Source organism: Typopeltis vanoorti, chromosome 23 (assembly GCF_054136105.1).
Source record: "Typopeltis vanoorti isolate ZY-2024b chromosome 23, IOZ_Tvanoo_1.0, whole genome shotgun sequence".
Classification (NCBI taxonomy): Eukaryota; Metazoa; Arthropoda; class Arachnida; order Uropygi; family Thelyphonidae; genus Typopeltis; species Typopeltis vanoorti.
Genome location: NC_143571.1, coordinates 76,859,278 through 76,878,411, shown reverse-complemented (window position 1 = coordinate 76,878,411; position 19,134 = coordinate 76,859,278). Strand labels below are relative to the sequence as shown.

The 19,134-nt window shown below is 38.0% G+C and overlaps 1 protein-coding gene across 6 annotated transcripts in view; it reads left to right on the top strand.

Annotated features, from left to right (window-relative positions):
* Cbs (Cystathionine beta-synthase) overlaps window positions 1-19,134 on the top strand; it is a 251,449-nt gene that overhangs the window by 65,378 nt on the left and 166,937 nt on the right. For all 6 annotated transcript variants that reach the window (XM_090413161.1, XM_090413156.1, XM_090413160.1 and 3 more), the window contains exon 2: window positions 8,591-8,749. In XM_090413161.1, coding sequence (XP_090269287.1) covers window positions 8,613-8,749 — 137 coding nt within the window. In that variant the 5' untranslated portion in view covers window positions 8,591-8,612. The remainder of the gene's footprint in view (window positions 1-8,590; window positions 8,750-19,134) is intronic.

The window sequence follows — 19,134 nt, the reverse complement described above, 5'->3', positions numbered from 1 at the left end:
TACTTAGTCTTTATTTGCGTTTGTAAGTCAACAGTTAGAATTGAAGGGAGTACAGGAAGGTGGTTTAATGTTAAATCTAGTTTCAGACAAGGATGTACGTTATCCCCTCTGTTATTTATTATCTATATGGATCACATTATGAAGGAAAGTGGTATTGAACCGGATATCAAAATTGAAGATGTTAATCTCGACTCGCTTTATGCGGATGATGTTATTATTATTACTCGTGACACCTCCAAGGAGTCTGAAGACTCATTGCAGGAGGACACCTACTATACAACTGTCTCCACCACTACACCGAACCTCTACTACCAATCATTTCCATCAACTGTAAATGTGTTCTGAAGGGCCAATTTGTCTCTATGCAGGATGAAAAGCCCAAGTTTCTGGGAGAAAAAAACTGCTACCTCCTTATGAGATAGGCTAACTCACCTTCAATTGTAAAAGTCCACATAAAGATTCCTCCCATCACGACGAGAACCGAACTTAGGTCTATTGCAATCGAAGGGTGCAATGTACCATTGTTCTTCCAATTGCGCTATGGAGGCATTTACTTTATCTCCGAATTACTATTAACTATATTAAATCAAAATTCATACAACCATCGAATACTATTTCCCAAGAGCTCCTTAAAAATCTTTGACTCAGTATGGAAGAGAGCAGAGTTGTTATTTTCGTTAATTACTCCTTTCTCATCAATTCACTGAATTCTCGTTTATAATCTGACTGTATTTTTTGCAGATATTTCCATATTGGCAATTCTTCTAAACTCCATTAAATCTGTTAATATAATGCTTCCCCTAAACTTTGTACACATGCACTGGTCCAAAAGGGAGAGCACGTGCATTTAGTAACTGTGTGCAAAAAAACCCTTGCTTTCAGAACCTTCAATTCACACTCAATTCCCGAACATACCACAAAAATGAATAATACGATAAATCACACCAGTCATCCACTTTATTTAGTGACAAGTATGATTTCTTCAATATCTCCACTCCAATATTACTTGAACTTAATATATTGCATTCTTACTTAATATATTATTATTATTTGACACCTCCAAGGAGTCCAAAGGCTCATTGAGGGAGAGTGTGCCAACAGCATCAAATGATTGGACACCTTCCAACTACTAACCTTGCTCAAACTTACTTAACTGAGCCATTAGTAACAGAGACTTTATGCCAACATCAACAAGCTTGATTGTTTGGCACAAGGACAGCAAAGTCATACTGTGCCAAAGCAAAGGTTAGTGCAGTACACAAGGTAATAGACATCAGCAAGTTGCAGAGGAATATTTGTGTAGAGTGTCCACTGTCTAGACGGTGCAATCACTTGAACTTGTGCAAAACAGTGATGGAAATTCAATAACAGTCCACTTCCAATCCAATGTTGTCATTTTTTTTCTCTTCAACTTTCTTGCTATCCATGATACTAAACATTATACTTCTTAAACAACTTTTATGTGGGATTACCATTAAAAAAAGCCATGTTTAAATTCTCTAGTCATGTAAAAAATAAAATTAATATGCTTTATCCAAGTGTAAGCAAAGAAAATTTGCATGTAAAGTATCTATCTTTATCCTGCATTTATCAAATACTGTTCAACTCCTATGCACTGTTGATGTTGATCTCTCTCCAAGTTCTTCCAATCATGATACTGCTTAAACTAGTTGCTATCATAATTAATCATCATCCACTTTCTGTCCACTGGTGGTTGAAGGTCTTCCGCAAGTCTTCCAGTCATTCTTATCTTGAGCCTTCCTATGCCACTGTGTTCCTGTCATTTCTTTAATCTCATCCTCCCACGATCTCTTTGGTCTTCTTGTAGCTCTTTTCATCTCCAGGATACCATTCTGCTATCAACTTTGTCCATCTTTTTGAGTATTATATCTAAATGGCAATGGGCAGGTCATATTGCAAGATCTTTTAATGGCTGTTTATAATGTCTCTCACCCTAGTCTGAGCTCTGACCCAAGTACTGCAATTTCTTGGAAGTTTTCTCCCCATTGGTTGAATTATATAATTATATAAAATATATATTCATTATATTTCTAAATAAATCTGCTACAAGTCTGCATGATTCCCAGACTAAATTGAATAACTGTTGTAATAGATATGGTATGAAGGTCAGCATTAAAAAAGACAAAGACAATGAAAATAGATAGAAACATTGAAAATATCAACTGCATTGTGAATAGAGAACCTATAGAACAAGTAAAACATTTCAGCTACTTGGGCATGATTTTTAGCAAAGTGGGTAAATTAGATATGGAAATAGACAACAGAATCAACACTGCTGCTATGGTAGGAAGTCAACTGTATACATTTATATGGAATAAGAGAGAAATTAGCCAAAACACTAAATTAGCTGTATACAAGACAATTTTAAATTATGGATCTGAGAGCTTAGTCAGAAGTAAAACACTTGACCAAAGACTAGAGACCTCAGATATGAGAGTCCTGAGAAAGATTAGTGGCATGAACAGATCACATCAATGACAGTATCATATTAAAACGAGGATATTTGGAAAGAACTTGACATTGACTCTGCTAACGCGTTCCTGGATATGTTAGCAGAACTAATCTCAGATGGTATGATCACTTAAACAGAATGGGAGAGGAAAGATTAGCAAAACAAGTGCTCTCTCCCAGGTTGGCAGGAAAATGACCCAGAGGAAGTCCAAGATATAGGTGGATTGATACAGTAAAATGTGCCTTAGAAGATAGAAATATAAGATCTGATAATGTTGGAGCCTTGACAGTTCATAGATTGATTTGGAGTAAAATTGCAGGTAGGAAGTTAGTAATGATGTAATTTTTCATGTAGTACTATCATATGCTGTACACCCCTTGAAGGTATATATCAGGAATTTGATGATGATGAATTTATAGTATTTTAAGATCTTATTTCTATTGGCTATGTTAATTTGAGAGGAATATAATGTGAAGACCTCATCTTTGATCTGTTAATTTATCTGTACAGTTTCCATCAGAGCTCGGTACAAAACTGCTTCAAGTACTTTTGAAAACCATTATCTGCATAGCATCATAATAACCTCCATGATGCTAATTTGCAGAAAAATGACTGATATAATTAATTCTAGTTTCTGATTGCAGAAACTTTTTCTGTTTTTTTTTTTTTTTTTTTCTTCCTTGGTTTAGTGCTTATCACTCTGTGGTGCAGGGACAGTTTTTTATTTTTATTTATTCTGGTTAAGTACTTTGGTTTTTAACCCCAGCTGAGAAATATTGGCAGTAGAACACAGTAATACTAGTTAGAACTACAAACACAAGATGTCCTCAATGTTCTCATATCTATCACATGGCTAGGATTGCATTCATCTGCCTGCACTGATGAAGAATATAGATCAGCCAAAAAGTAATTTCTCTAAAAAAAAAGTTAGGACTAAAAGAGCACCAAACAACTGTTCCTTTTGGAAAACCAAACGCAAAAAAATGCATTAGAGGCTGATGTATTCTCAAAGCATTTTTTCATCCTCTGAGAACCAGATCATTGTACATTTTTAGAACACCCTGTCTCCTGCTCTATGTAAGTAGCTGTTTCAAGTTTAAGGGCTACTTGAGTTGGGACTTATTGATGAAATGAAGAGGAAAGATGGTGAAAAGTTAGTTTTTCTTGAATAAAAAAATCATCAAATATTTAGTGATTAAGGTTGGTTGTGATGAAAATTTGTAGGTTTTCTCTTACATGAACATAATTTCAAACATTCCAAAATCTAGCAGTCATGTGTCAACAGCATGAAAATAAAACAACAAAAGAGCAAACCTATGGATACATAATTTATTTTAAAATCATCTGATTACACAAAATGTTTTCTTGTGTTGGATCCCCATGTGTATCAAGAGAAACAAGACTGCAGCAATGGGGTCAACTTAACTCTTCTCTTACATACTTGTTTCATTTACCAACTACACTTGAACAGTAAAATAAAACTTGTTTGACTGATTCACGTTCATTGTAACACAGAGAAACTACGAATACATTTAATTCAGGCATGAAATCAAACCTCAATTAGTTTAATATGCATCATAATCATAGAGAGGATTTTGTTATTACCAAGTTCTCCATAGGTTAGTCACCTTAGAATTTTGTCTTACTGAAAGCTGATAACTCATCTTTCTTTGTAACCACAAGTTGCATTTTAATGTAATTTTGTCACTTTATTCAGAAATGTCATTTATTCTTTATCAGTTTTTATTATTATTATACAGGCTGAACATTTCACTGAGTGAGATTCCATCTAACATAGTCTATGATATCTATGTATGTGAAGGGTTATAGCACCTATATCATGTTAATACCATCTGTAAGCAAGGGGATTAAGTGACAAAAAAAGCCTGTTTTTTGTAAAGCTGGAGGTTGTAATTGTCGGCAGCACAATCTCAGGAGGAAGGGTATGTAGAGGAGCATAGTTGATCAACTATCCCTATTTCTCAATCTATCTCTTTTTCTCAAGAACTCAATGGATAGTTAGAGAGAATGGAGTTTTTTGGTGCACCACCCCAAACATAATTGGAAGTGGGGAGATTTGGGATTTGTAGAGAATTATCAGAATGAAAGTAGTTTTGAGTGGGAAAGGATGCCAAGTCATTTTGGTTGCTGAAGAAGCAATTAATGTGAAGTGTTTGTTCTAGGAAATATTTCAGATAAATATTATTATTTGTGACATCTCCAAGGAGTCCGAAAACTCGTCACATATTAGACCGTAAAGAGAACGATTGATACTGGTGATTTGTGTATTAATTATCAGAGGTAAGAGAATAGCAGTTGGAATCCTTTTTATGAGAATATCAGTGTTTAAAGTACATTAGTTCAGCACAGAATTACAGTACAGAAAAGTATAGCAAAATTAGATTAAGTAAATGGCTACACCATTATACTCCTGGATTTTTTTAACCGTATTTTTAAGCATATTGGTGCAACTGCTGTGTGTTAACCTTTTTTAATAATACTCAGATGCCCTGTATGATGCTCTTCATACCTTTCTGATGTTTCTTGCTGTCTCCTCATGTCATAGTTATTCTATTTGTACATCACCATACTAAATTTTGTATGGCTTCATTGCAAGCTGTATGAGTTACACCACATTTTCTAAGTGATTTGTTGGTTTTGTTGAGAAGTGTATTTTATTGTATTGGCATGACCGTGTTTACTTATGATAGCCACAGTAAAATAGCCATTCAACTTTTTTTTTGTCATCTTTTGTTTTCAGAATACACTTGTGTCATTGTTCATTGGCATTTTAAATTTCTGCAATGGATCATTCCATGCAAAATTATTAAATTAAAATTTAATTTTGGTGAAAGTTGAGTTATTTGGTTTCTTCATATCAGATGGGAGGAAATTTCTTTTTTTTTTTTAGATTTTTTTTTCCTGACATTCTTTATAGCAACCATTGTTATTCTGCAGATACACAAAATTTTTAGTTTTGGAGAATTTTAAAATTAATCATAGCTTATTTCCAGATTATCATTTATATTTTTGCTTGTACCATTTGATTTCTTATTTTCATTTTCTAATTAATTATTATTATTACGCTACACCTCCAACGAGTCCAAAGACTTATCGAGGGAGCACACTCTGCAGCTCTTCATCACCACAACTCAATCCACCAACTGCATCATCTAGCAATGCTGTCTACTGTCCTCCACCACGACCACAGTATTTTCACAAACATCCATGCCCACAGCAGGATTCAAACCCACAGCCTTTTGGCTGAAGAGCGGATATGCTAACCACTTGGCCAACCAGGCTGGTATATAATTAGTGCCAGTAGCACCCTCCCAAGTAGTAACTGGGCTCAGGTTTGCTTAACTTCAGTGATTATATGAGAACTTGTGCTTTCAAATCAATCTGGCTGCTGACAGAGGAATTTTCAAACAAACTAATGTTTTTCAAGATTATTTCCACTGCTTGATGTTCCAAGTCCTTGTTTTCCACATTCTATACTCTGCCCTATAAGCTCTAGGTGCCACAAGTCTGTAGTGGAATTTATCAGCCTAAAATAAACTTCATTAAAACATTTCTTTTGTTGAAGAACAATGGGACATTGCTTTCTTTGATCGGAAAAGACCCGAGTTTGATCTCATCATGATGAGAGGAATCTTTATATGAGCTTTTTCAATTGAAGGCGAGTTAGCCAATCTCATATGGAGGTAGCAGGATAGTCTCTCCTGGAAACTTAGGTTTTTTCATCCCATGTACAGGTAAATCAGCCATGAGAACACGTAATTTACATTAAAAAATGCTATTTATGGTGGTGGTGGGGGGCAAGTAAATGGCATTGTGATTTGATGTGTGTTAGAGGATTAAGTAGGGGAGATGGTGAGTTGTGTATAATGAAGTAGAGCTCTCCTAAGATGAGTCCTTGGACTCCCTGGAGGTGTCATGTAATAATAAAATAAAAATTAGAAAATTTTTTGTGAGAGATTCTCTTGATAGATGACTATAAAGCAAAGTTGAATCCATTCTTTTATTTTCATCCTTTTAGCCTAAACAGCCTTTTGAAAATGAAGAAAATCTCAACCTTTTTGTTTCATCTCTTTCAGTGTATTTAGTACATCAGCATATCACAAAGTTTTTTTAGGATCATGAATGCAAAATGAGAGAGTAAAAAATAAATGAATGAATACTTGAAAAAAAAAAGATAGCATTTATGTATAAATGCTTAAGTTCAGTCTAATCAGATGTTGACTATCTAATTTAGTTATTCTGTAGTAAGTTACTTACTGTACAATTACTATTAAAATTGACAAGATCTTTTGGAAAAATAAATTACGTTTATGAGGTTGGGGGGGGGATCCTCCTAGAGATCCTTCTATGTTCTTTCTTTCTTTCACAAGAAAGAAAGAACATAGAAGGATATAAGGATGTAAGTTACCTTCATAACTCTGCTACTAGTATGTTCTTTCTTGTGGTTATATCAGTTGCTTTAATATCATTTTGTTCTAGGTGTTTATCAGAACTTTCCAGACTCCCCCCCCCCATCCTTGTAAATGGCAAGTTTTCTTAATTTTCAAAAGGCTGTTTAAGCTAAAAGGATGAAAATACAAGAAAGGACTCAACTTTGCTTTATAGTTGTCTATCAAGAGAATCTCTCTCAAAAATTTCTAATTTTTATTTTATTATTACATGACACCTCCAGGGAGTCCAAGGACTCATCTTGGGAGAGCACTCTACTTCGCTATACACAACTCGCCATCTCCCCTATTTAATCCTCTAACACACATCAACTCACAATGCCATCTACTGCCCACCACAACACCAGGGCCGGTTTTATCATTAGGCGAGCCTAGGGGCGCTAAGACTTATTTAAGATGTTATAATTTTCTTGCTATATTGATTTAGGAGTAATCATATATGTATGCAAATGCATTGGTTTTGATTAATACATTTTTTTAATGTTCATAATGATATTTTTATAAATATACACATGTGTAGGTGTACGTGTGCTTGTGAGAGTATGACAAAATATATAGAGAGAGAGACAATGTATAGGGACACCTAAATTTTCTTTGCCTAGGGGCATCAGATACTCTCGGACCAGCCCTGCACAACACACACACACACACACACACACACACACACACACACACACACACACACACACACACACACACACACACACAAAAAACCCTCTTGGTTTTTATTCTTGTAGAGTATAGCTGAGGATGTTTCTCATCTTAAATAGGAAATTTAATGAGCATATCTGTTGTGTTGTTAAAACAAATGGATGTGTTTGTGTGGTATATGCAGGGGCAGCTCGTGCATAGGCACTGTGGAACTGCAGCTCCCCAATTTTTCTCGATATATAAATATATTTATTAATTTATTTTATTGATAATAAAATTAAATATTGTAATATTTAATTTTATTATCAAGAATCCTATACAATTCTCTTATTTTGTATAAACAATAATAAAAATCCATCTTGTAGCCCTTAGAAGGGTGAAGGACGCTAGCAGCACTGTGTTTTCCATAGTGTCATATTGCTATGCTTGCAAGCATATGCACGTCATAGTGAGATGCGAGCTATTAGTGTAATGTGGCACTGCCCATCGTGCAGTTCCATTGTTGTTTTGTATGCAGTTTGCACCAGTAGTAGAGTGTTCGTAGTGCTTATCATATTTACTCCATCTCTTTAAATATTTGGACATTACAATTAAAGACACAACATTTGATATAGTTTTTATTTTAGAACATTATTTGGGTTATGATAATGGATTTTATTTTTAAGTAATTTTGAATTATACCAAACTGTATAATTTTATCAATAATAAACAATTTTTTTTAATGTTTAATTTTAAAAATTTTTTACCATAATTTTGATATTTTATCCAAACACGTATACATTGTACTTACAGTGTGTATGTATATTTCGAAAGTTGCAGCACCCCCCCCCACCCCCCCACGATTTCAAGTCATGAGCTGCCACTGGGTATGTGTAGCATACAGATACATACATTTGATTGGCTGAAATTTCTCATCATTATCAGGTGTTTTTGTTTCTGAAAGTAGTCTTAATTCTTTTTTGGAATGTGCAGATGTTAATCATAGTTTCTATTACAGGTGATAATTTCACCAGTTCTCAATGGCGCCATCACCTACCAAAACACGATCTCGCTTGATGTCGAGCAGTGATCAATATATTCGTCCTGATTTGCCCAGCAAATGTACCTGGTTTCCATGTATAGATCCTGAATCAACAGTTCATTATCAGGCTGAAAGGTAATGTTATATCTGTAAAAATATATAATTAAACTAGCATATAGTGCATTATAGAATTAAAGGATGCGCAAAAAAAAAGTAATATATGTTGTTATCATCATCATCATCATATTCCTGATATGTACCCTCAGGGGAGTTCAGGATAATTATGATAGTACTACATGAAAAAGTTATGCCATTATTAACTTCCAATCAACAATTTTCCTCCAAATTAGTCTGTTATTTGTCAAGATTCAAATGTTATCAGATCTTATATTTCTGTCCTTCAAAGCACTTTTATACTGTATCAATCTGTCTACATCTTGGTCTTCCTTTTGGTTCTCTTTCCTGGCAAAGAACACTTGTTTTGTTAATCTTTCCTCTCCCATTCTATTTAAGTGATCATATCACCTGAGATTAGCTGTGCTAACACATTCCTGAATGCTAGCAATGGCAAGTTCTTTCCTAATATCCTCATTTTTAATGTGATATTGCCATTGTTGCCATCTGTTGAATCCACTAATCTTTCTCAGAACTCTCATATCAGAGGTCTCCAGTCTTTGATCACAGTGTTTTATTTCTAACCCAGTTCTCAGATCCATAAGTTAAAATTGGTTTAAACACTGCCTTGAATACAGCAAATTTAGTGGTTTGACAAATTTCTTTCATATCTCATATAAATTTATTCGGCTGACTTCCTACTATACAGTATTACTAATACTGTTGTCTTTTTCCATATTTTTTGCTTATTTAATTACATTGGAATCCCTGAGGGACAATGTAAGCATGCACACTAATTTTTTTTTTTTTAATGTAATTCCTATTGTTGTTTAAAACTGTACTGATTTATTTATTTATTTATTTATTTATTTATTCTTATGACAAAAGAAATACAAAATAACTACAAGTCAATGTCCAGTCTGGAAAGCCAATACATCTGTCACCTTGGGTAGTTGTTCAAAGTATGAGTAATTGTCTGAGCCATGGGAGAACAATCACAATAAGGGTGTTCTAACAGCCCCCATTTTTGTAATAGGTAGCCACATTTTCCCTGGTTAGTTCCAATCCTGTTGACTGATGACCAACTCTTCCAAGGAAGAGCAGAACCAGGCTGCAGAGCACAGGGATCTTCTACCAGGAAGCTGTTTGTTGGGAGATTGTTGGACCAGTATTCTCTCCACATGTCAGGTGTTGATGGCAGGGCAGCTGAAGAGAGTTCATCCATGGACCAGAGAGGCTTTCTAGATTTTAGGCGAAGACCAGGTGAGAGTCTGGTGCAGGGGCAGGAGTGGGTTGCTCATTGCTTTATTAACTTCTTTAATCGAGGCTTGTTTACTCCGTATATTTGGTGGAGCAATGTTAGATAGGACAGGCAGCCAGGAGAGAGGGGTGCTTCTCACTGTCCCACTAATTTTGCACATGGTAGAGTTTAATTGGATGTCTATAATGTTGGTGTGTTAACTTCTTTCCCAGACAGGGGCACAATATTTTGCTGCAGAGAATTCAAGAGCTAGTGCAGATGACCTTAGAACTTCTGCACCACAACCCTAAGTTGTTCCAGCAAGCCTTGAAATGATATTGTTTCTCGTTTTAATTTTGTTGGACAGGTTGGTGATGTGCCTTTTATAGGTTAGGCTTCTGTCCAGACTCACTCCAAGGTATTTTGGGTGAGGCTTGTGTTCTACCATTTTTTCACAGAAAGAAAGGTTGAGGTGTTGATTCGCCCTCAGCATTGTTCAGGTGAAATACTGTGGACAGTTTTTGTTGGATTTGGCTTCAAGTACCACTGCTTGAAGTACTCTTCCAGGATGTTCAGGTCTGTGTTCAAGGTTGTTCCAGGTTGGCAAAGGAGATGGATTGATATAGGATCGCTAGGTCATCAGCGTACATATACTTGCTTGAGCTGGTATGTGGTAAGTCACACACGTACATGTTAAAAAGTAAAGGGGATAACACAGAGTCCTGAGGGAGACCGTTGTGGAGGAATCTGGGCCTGCTCTTTTTTCTGCCAATATAGACCAGATCTTTCTGTTTGAAAGAATGGATTCAAAAAGCTGGAAAGTTTCTTTGCACCTTATAATATTTCCTAGCTTTAGGAGGAGGCCCCTGATCCAGACTGTGCCATAAGCTGATAGATGATAGGTCAATGAAATTGGCTCCAGATTTAAGTTTTTTCTGGAAGTCTGTTTCAATCTGTGCAGGACCGGCCTTCTCTATAAAGGGGCCCGGGTGCAAGAAACCTTTTGGGGCCCTAAAATATTTTTCAAAGGTAAAAATTAAAGGATTCGAAAAAAATGTATTGTAAAACCTCTTACCTGCAAATGATTTTGGCACAGGAAAACAAAAAAAAAACATTTGAAATATAATATGTTTCCACAAATGTGTACCGACTGTGCCCACTCGATCGTGGGGCCCAGGTGCATTGCACCCACTGCACCCCCGAGATGGCCGGCCCTGAATCTGTGTTATCAGGGCCAGGACCTGGTCACAGCAACTTCTTCCTGACCTGAAGCTAGCTTGTTCAATTGGGAGTGCTCTTTTGTTAAATGGTGAAATTCTTTTTTTTAGGAGAATTTTTTACAGAGCTTAAAGGTGGAGCAAAGCAAGGAGATAGGTCATAGATTTTTCACATCATTTGGATCTTTCTCTGGTTTGGGCACGGCAATTTGGCTTCCCATCACAATTTGGTAGTTTACCAGTCATTATGATTTCTGAGAAAAGGGCGGCCAGCCAGCCATGTTTGGCCTTGTTGATAGAGATGTTTTAGAAACTCAGGGAGGATACCATCCACTCCTGCAGCCTTGCCATTCTTGGTGAGTTTTAAGGCTACCTGTACCACTTCCTGAGATACTGGGTGTACAAGTTCAGGAAGCTTGGGTCCCGTCTTCAGGATTTGTCCGATGGAAGATTGCAGAGTAATTTTCCTGATTATAGCTGGGACATATCTTGGAGGTTTCAATAAATGATTAGCCATTTGATCAGGAGTTATCTCTGTTGTTTTGTATATTGTTGGTTCTGCTGCACCTAATTTTCTCAGAAGTGACCAGTTTTTCCGGTTAGATGTGGTGAGAGTTCATGGATGGTTGAGATCCATCTTTCCTATCTGTTTTTATCCAGCGTTTCTATGAGCTCCTTAGCAACAGTTGTGTCTTCAGTCTCTTCATATTTGGCTAAAAGTTCCTCAGTTTCTCTACTCCAGCATGGGATGTATTATTTTCTGTAGCCTCTAGGAATAGAGGCTTTGGCTGCAGTTTTGATTAGTTTAACAAATCTTGGATAGCAATTAGGAGTGGGTGGAATTGCTCTAATGGTTTGCTCGATTTGTTTCTGAAATGCATTCCAGTTGGACCTGCGAAGGTTCCATCTAGCGATTGGTGTTCTGCTGATGACTGGGATTGATGTGCCTGTCTCTATTAATGTAGGACAATGCTGACTATTAGGGAATCTGTTGAGGATGGTTCTGGTTGTTGGCAGAGGGTGATCTTCAGAGTCTTTAGAGACTATGCACAGATCTGGTTTGTAGGTTCTGTTCCATCTGACTGTGCAGAGAGTGCCTTCCTGCTTGACATCGTAAATCAAATAAAGGTTATATGTATCCATCCAGTTAACTAGATTATTACCATCCCAGTCGTTAGAGAATAGCCCACATGGTGTAATGAGAGTTGAAGTTGCCAACATAGATAGCAGGGTGAGATGGTGGCTGGGTCATCTGATCAGGCCAGGATTGCAATGGTGGTTTGTAGACATTGTAGATGGTGGTATTTTGAACTTTAATACCTTTGGAGTATTCTGCATCAGGTACACATTGGGTTATGTCCTTGAGGCCAGGGGCCAGGCCTGATGTAGGTTGCCAGATCATGCTTGGGATGGCAGTTATAAGACACGAGAATTAGGCCTGGGATCTTTAGTCTATTGAGGGCTGTGTTAGGCACATGTGTTTCTTGGAGGAGCCAAGACGTCAATTGCTTTGTCTTTGGCTATTTTGCTGATGACTTCAGCTTTGGATTTAGATAGTCCTTCTATGTTTAGGGAACATATCTTGAGAGAGTGTTGTTTAGGGGACTGTAACTTATTTTTTGAAGCTTGCCCTCCACCCAAACAAGCAATGCGATCCTTGTTATTCTGGGTGATGCTCGAGCCAGCATACAGCTTCTTAAGTTTTGTATTCATCATAGTTGCTGCAAGTGGTCCAGGAGGCCTGGTTCCTTTGGATGCCTTGTTTGAATTAGCTTCATGTTACCTATGATTCATCTCTGGGGCTTCTTTTGTCTTAAGCACCAGCAATGTACCACAAGGTAACACTACTAGTGGGGGGGGGGGGGGGCATGGGAAGGCTGTCTCAATCATGGAGTTAGTCATTACTAACACCATGTTTCAACATAAAGATCTTCACATGAAGAGGACACAAGAAATAAGAAAAACCTGATTGACTGCATCATTGTCGCTCGTCATATCTTCATGCTCATTCAGTATACAAGTGTGTACAGAGGATTTAAAATTGGAAGTGACTATTACTTAGTATTAAGCAAGATAAAAATGGATATCACATTGAAAAGAACAGTATGTAAGCAAGTTTTAAAAAGAATTAAAGTTGAGAAGCTTTTACAAGTAAATTGTAGACTGAACTATGTAAACATTATTGAAGAAAAAATAAAACAAATTGAAAACAAGAACCAAACCTTGGAGTCTCAGTTACAAACTCCAAAGAAGACATTGATTCATCTAGGGATGTGTGTGGTGAAGTTGTCTGCAAGGATAGAAACATAAGAATACCATGGTGGACAGAAGAAGTAGCCCTGGAAAAGAAGAAAGTATACCAAAAGTTCCTAGAAAATAAGTTGGCAGATTATTATTATTATTATTATTATTATTATTCAGGCCTCCAAGGAGTCAAAAGACTCATCGAGGGAGGTCCTTCCTAAGACATAAAGTCTGTCAAGACTCACTGAGGGGAGGTCCCCCCCTGAGAAACACAAAGTCTATCATACCACTCTTTAAACTCACTGACTGTTCTTGCTCCCACCACTCCATCAGGCAATGCATTCCACGGCTCAACCACCCTCCACACAAAGAAACCACTCCTTACCCTCTTGCTCACAGTTTCCTTTCATAACTTCCAGGGATGGCCTCTTGTCATCACTCCGTCCCGCTGATCAACCAAGCGAAAGAACTCCCCAGTGTCAACCCTGTAACCACCTCTCAACAGTTTAAAAGTCTCAATCATATCACCTCTCCTTCTTCTATCCACCAAACTCTGCAGTCCACATTCCAGCCGATCCTCATAACTATCCTTGTACAGTCCTGAAACCATCTTTGTCATCCGTCTTTGTATCCTTTCCACAGTTAATTTATCCCCTTCAAATCCTGGGGACCAAATCTGAGAACAATAGTCCAAGTGTGGTCTGATCAGAGACTTATACAATGGAATGATAACCCTCTTATCTCTGCAGGTCAGTGTCCTCATAATAGCAGCAATCCTCTGTGTTACCTTCACCACCTTTGCAATATGTCCCCTAAACTTCAGGTTTCTATCAATCATCAACCCCAGATCTCTTGTCTTCCCTACTTCCTCCAGTATAACTCCTCCCATAGAGTATGCAGCATCCCATCGATGTTTCCCAAACCTCAAGACCTTACATTTTGCTGCATTAAACTGACACCCCCATTCATTTGCCCATCTATCTAGCTTATTTAAATCCTCTTGCAGGGCTACCACATCTGCACTATTACTAATAATCCTTCCCAGCTTCGCATCATCTGCAAACAACTGAATATCCCCCTGCAATCCACTGGCTATGTCATTGATATAAAGGTTAAACAATATAGGTCCTAGTACTGAGCCCTGTGGGACCCCACTTGTAACCCTCTGCCTCCTGGAAACTGCTCCACCATACACAACTCTCTGATACCTATCAGACAGCCAATCCTGAATCCAGTTGACCAATCTGACATCCAGACCCATGTGCTGCAACTTAAATATCAGCTTATCATGTGGCACCCTGTCAAATGCCTTCTCCAAGTCTAAGAAAATTGCAGTATATGCCTTTCCCTCATCTAATGTTCTTGTAACTTTATTATAAAAGGCTAGCATATTGCTAAAACAAGAGCGTCCTTTCACAAATCCATGTTGATTCTCACAGATAACATTACCCTCATCTGCCCAATGCTGTACACGGTCCCTCACTACTTTCTCCAAGATCTTAACAACTACTGATGACACACAGACTGGCCTATAATTAGACACTTCCAGTCTGTTACCACCCTTATGCCATGGCACTATCTTACCTTCCTTCCATTCCCTGGGCACCTTTGCCAAAGCCAGACTTTCATTGAAAAGCCACGTTAAAGGTACTGTCAATTCCCTAGCACATTCTCTCAAAACTCGTGGCGAAATACCATCCAGTCCCACAGCTTTACTGACATCCAGAGTACTCAGTATCTGAAACACACTCTCCTCCTGTACCTCCAGACCTCGTACCAGTCCTATCCCTCTAGCATTAAAACTGACTCCTCTAGGATGAAATACTCCAATAAAGTGTTCATTGAACAATTCCACTATGTCCTCTGCATCAGTCACTCTATTCCCATTTTTATCCCACAATATCATTCTTCCACAGTCATTTCTCCTCCTACTGGCCACATAGCTAAAAAATTCCCTAGGATTTTCTTTGGATCTTAGGGCCAATCTCCTCTCATATTCCAGTTTCGCTTTCCTTACCACACTAGTCACTCTTCTGGCCTGTGTCTTATATTCCTCATGCATCTCTTCACCTATCTCCTTATATCTCTTCCATAGCCTCTTTTTCGCATGCAATTCCTGTTTAATATTATTTGTCATCCACTTTACTCCAAATTGCGTCCTCTTCTTCACTCGTGGTATACAACTTACCATTGCTGATAACAAATATTCTCTCACAATTTCCCACGCACTGGTGATATCCCGGCCTTCCAATTCCTCCCTCCATTAAACTTCCCGAAGTTGATGTCTAAGACTATTATAATCACCTGCCTTATAATTCCACATAAGTTCCCGTCTCTTTGATACTCCTGCATGTCTATTCATTTTCCAAGTCAACACCATATGGTCACTCTCTCCAACTGGTGGGAGAGACGTCAACTCAGTTATTATCAACTCTTCTGATGCTATAACCAAATCCAAAATTTTTGAACCTCTTGTTCCCTCTGTTACATGTTGCCTAAGACATTTGTCCCTCAAGAATTCTAGAAATTCCATTCCCCTATTGCTACATGCATCTTCCTCTCTCCAATTTATACTACTGAAGTTAAAATCTCCCATAACAATCATTCTTCTTGCACTTGCCAAACTTAGCTGTCTAAACATCTCCTGGTCCCCATCCTCTGTGCTCCTGGGTCTGTAGCAACACCCCACTAAATATCCTGTCTTGCCTACCTCTACCTCACACCATACGCTCTCAAAATCATTTGTCTCACTTCCTTCCAAATTCTCCACTCTTAGAGGACATAGGTCATCACTTATCATAAGCAGTACCCCACCACCACGCTTTCCCCTCCTATCCTGACGAAAAATGCTATACCCAGCGACTTCTATTCCTGTTGTTATATCCCCTTCTGTCAACCACGTCTCAGTGATCGCAATAATTTTTGGCCAGGCTGATGCTATCTGCGTCACCAATTCCTCTCCCTTATTCCGGATACTCCTGGCATCAGTATACAGCATATAAATGCCATTGTTTCTATACCCAGCATTATCTCTTCTGGACTCCACTGGGCTCAGTGTTACCTGACATTGTCTCCCTTCTCCCAAGTATCCATTCCCACAAGAGGTCACCCCTGCTATCATCCTCCCTGGGACACACTGACTCGTTCAGAACAGCAATCTCTCCAGATGCCTACGTCCTTCCTCATTCAAATGTAAACGGTCTCTCGCATACAACTCCTCTCTTTCCTCAAACACACTCCAGGCATCCACATATACCAGTCCTCTCTTGTCACACATTCTCGCTATTATGCCATTCAATATCACCGCTCTTCTGCTCAGCTCATCATTATCATACCTAGGCAACACGCACACTATTTTTCCTCTCTCTGTCTTCTTCCGTACAGTCTCAAGCAAAAATCTCATATCTCTCGCTGCCCGACTTACATTACCACTCAAGTCATTCGTTCCTACCATCACAATCATCTCATCCACCCTTTCACCTCTCTTAATTGCCATAGCCACCCTTTCTATTGTTCCTCCTGGCAAACACTCCTCACGCATCCTATCTTGAACACCACGGATCATTGAGTCGCCATACATTATACCTCTTACCATTCCCTCGCTCCTATTGTTTCCATTCTCTCCTCTTCTTTCATTCCCATACCTCTCTCTTCTACTGTTTCCATTCTCTCCTCTTCTAGCACTCCCATACATCTCTCTCATTCCCTCTCTCCTACTGTTTCCATTTTCTCCACTTCTAGCACTTCCATATCCCTCTCTCATTCTGTCTCTCCTACTACTGTTTCCATCCGCTCGTCTTCTAGCATTCCCATACCTCTCTCTCATTCCATCTCTCCTACCGTTTCCATTCTCTCCTCTTCTAGCACTTCCATATCTCTCTCTCATTCCGTCTCTCCTACTGTTTCCATCCTAAGTTGGCAGATGCCCAAAAATAATACAGAGAAAAATGTAATGGAGTTATGCTTTATCTAAAAAAGTAGCTAAACAGAACTCAAGGGAAGGCTTTGTTAAGAATATAGAAAATAAATATCAGGAAGTTGGCAAAATATTCTAAGTTTCTTCAATATAGGCTATTGAAGAAACTTAGAAATGCAGGGGGGGGGGATACTGTAAAAGGAATCAAAGATGATAAAGTTGACATGAAAATGAAGATAAGGATATCCTAGATGTCTGGAGTAATTACTTTGAAAGACTGTTAAACGAATCAAGTGACAGAACCATGCTAGGACATTTTCAACAGGAATGCAAAGAAGAGTAGTACACTCTCTGTCCAAAAAGAAACTGAACTTTTTGAAAATAGAAGAAACTAGTGCCACTACCTGTTGTATCTTTTTGTTGTCGAAAGTGGCAACCTTCATTAGTGTCGTGTCAACCGTTTGACATTTGTTTCATTAGAAGCCAAGTTATATTGCCATGAGTGACAGTGTGTTTTGATGAATGGTTGGAAAATGAGTTTCAATCAGAGCGCTGCGATTGACTTTTGTGTTAAACTTGGTAAAAGTTTTACCGAAAAGCATCAAATGCTTCAAAAAGCATACGGTGTTGAATACTTATCCCATACTCAAGTTTACAAGTAGTTTAAGTGATTTCAAAGTGGTCATGAGATGTTTGAGACGACGAAAAGTCGGACCATCCAAAAACGACTGAGTGAAGTTAACATCCAAAAAGTGCATCATTTCATCAAAGGAAACCTGAAATTGTCCGTGAGATTGATTGAAGGTGAATTGGGGATTCCAAAATCAACTGTGAACCACATTTTGACCGAGAGTTTGGGCCTTCGTAAATTGAATTCGTGATTTGTTCCCCACAAGTTGACCAACGACCAAAAAATGTATCGAATTGAACATTGCAAGGACCTCATTAAAACTACGTAAGGACTCAAACTTCCTTGACACGATCTTTACTGGTGACGAAACGTGGCATTTTGAGTATGAGCCCGAAACAAAGCACCTGAGTGCTGAGTGGAGACCACCAGAAGAGGGGCATCCAAAAAAAAGTTGCTTTGAGAAGTCAAAAGTAAAGACAATGCTGATTTGTTTCTACGATTCCAAGGGCATTATCTACAAAGAATTCATTCCGCCTGGCCAAACGGTCAATGGTGAGTTTTATCTCGAAGTTTTGAAGCGATTGATAGCAAGAGTTTGTCACGTACAGTATGAATATCATGATGCACCCTGTAACTTCTTTCTCTTCCCCCAACTTCATTTGCCGATGAAAGGAAAGCGATACGACACCATTGAAAACATTCAAGCGGCAGAAACCATGACTCTCAACAGTATCCCAAAAACCGATATAAAAAAACTCATTTAACAAATTAATTGACCATGCCAAATACTATATTGAAGCTGAGGGAGAGTATATTGATTGAAATAAATGATTTGAATAAGTATAATTGGCCTGTGTTTTATTTTCTATCAAAAGTTTGGTTTCTTTTTGGACAGAGGGTGTACATATCAATACTTGAGGTAGAAAAAACAGTCAAAAACGTGAAATATGGAAAGGCAGCTGGAATAGATGATACTCGACCAGAAATGTTTAAGTATGGAGGTATAAAAGTTTTGCAGTGGCTACCCTGCATAATTCAGAGGGTCTTCTTAGAAGGTCAAATTCCCAATGATTTGAGTAGAGCTCTCATGGTATCATCTATAAAAAAGGGAATAAAACTGAATGTAATAATTACAGAGGAATTTCTCTACTAAGTGTT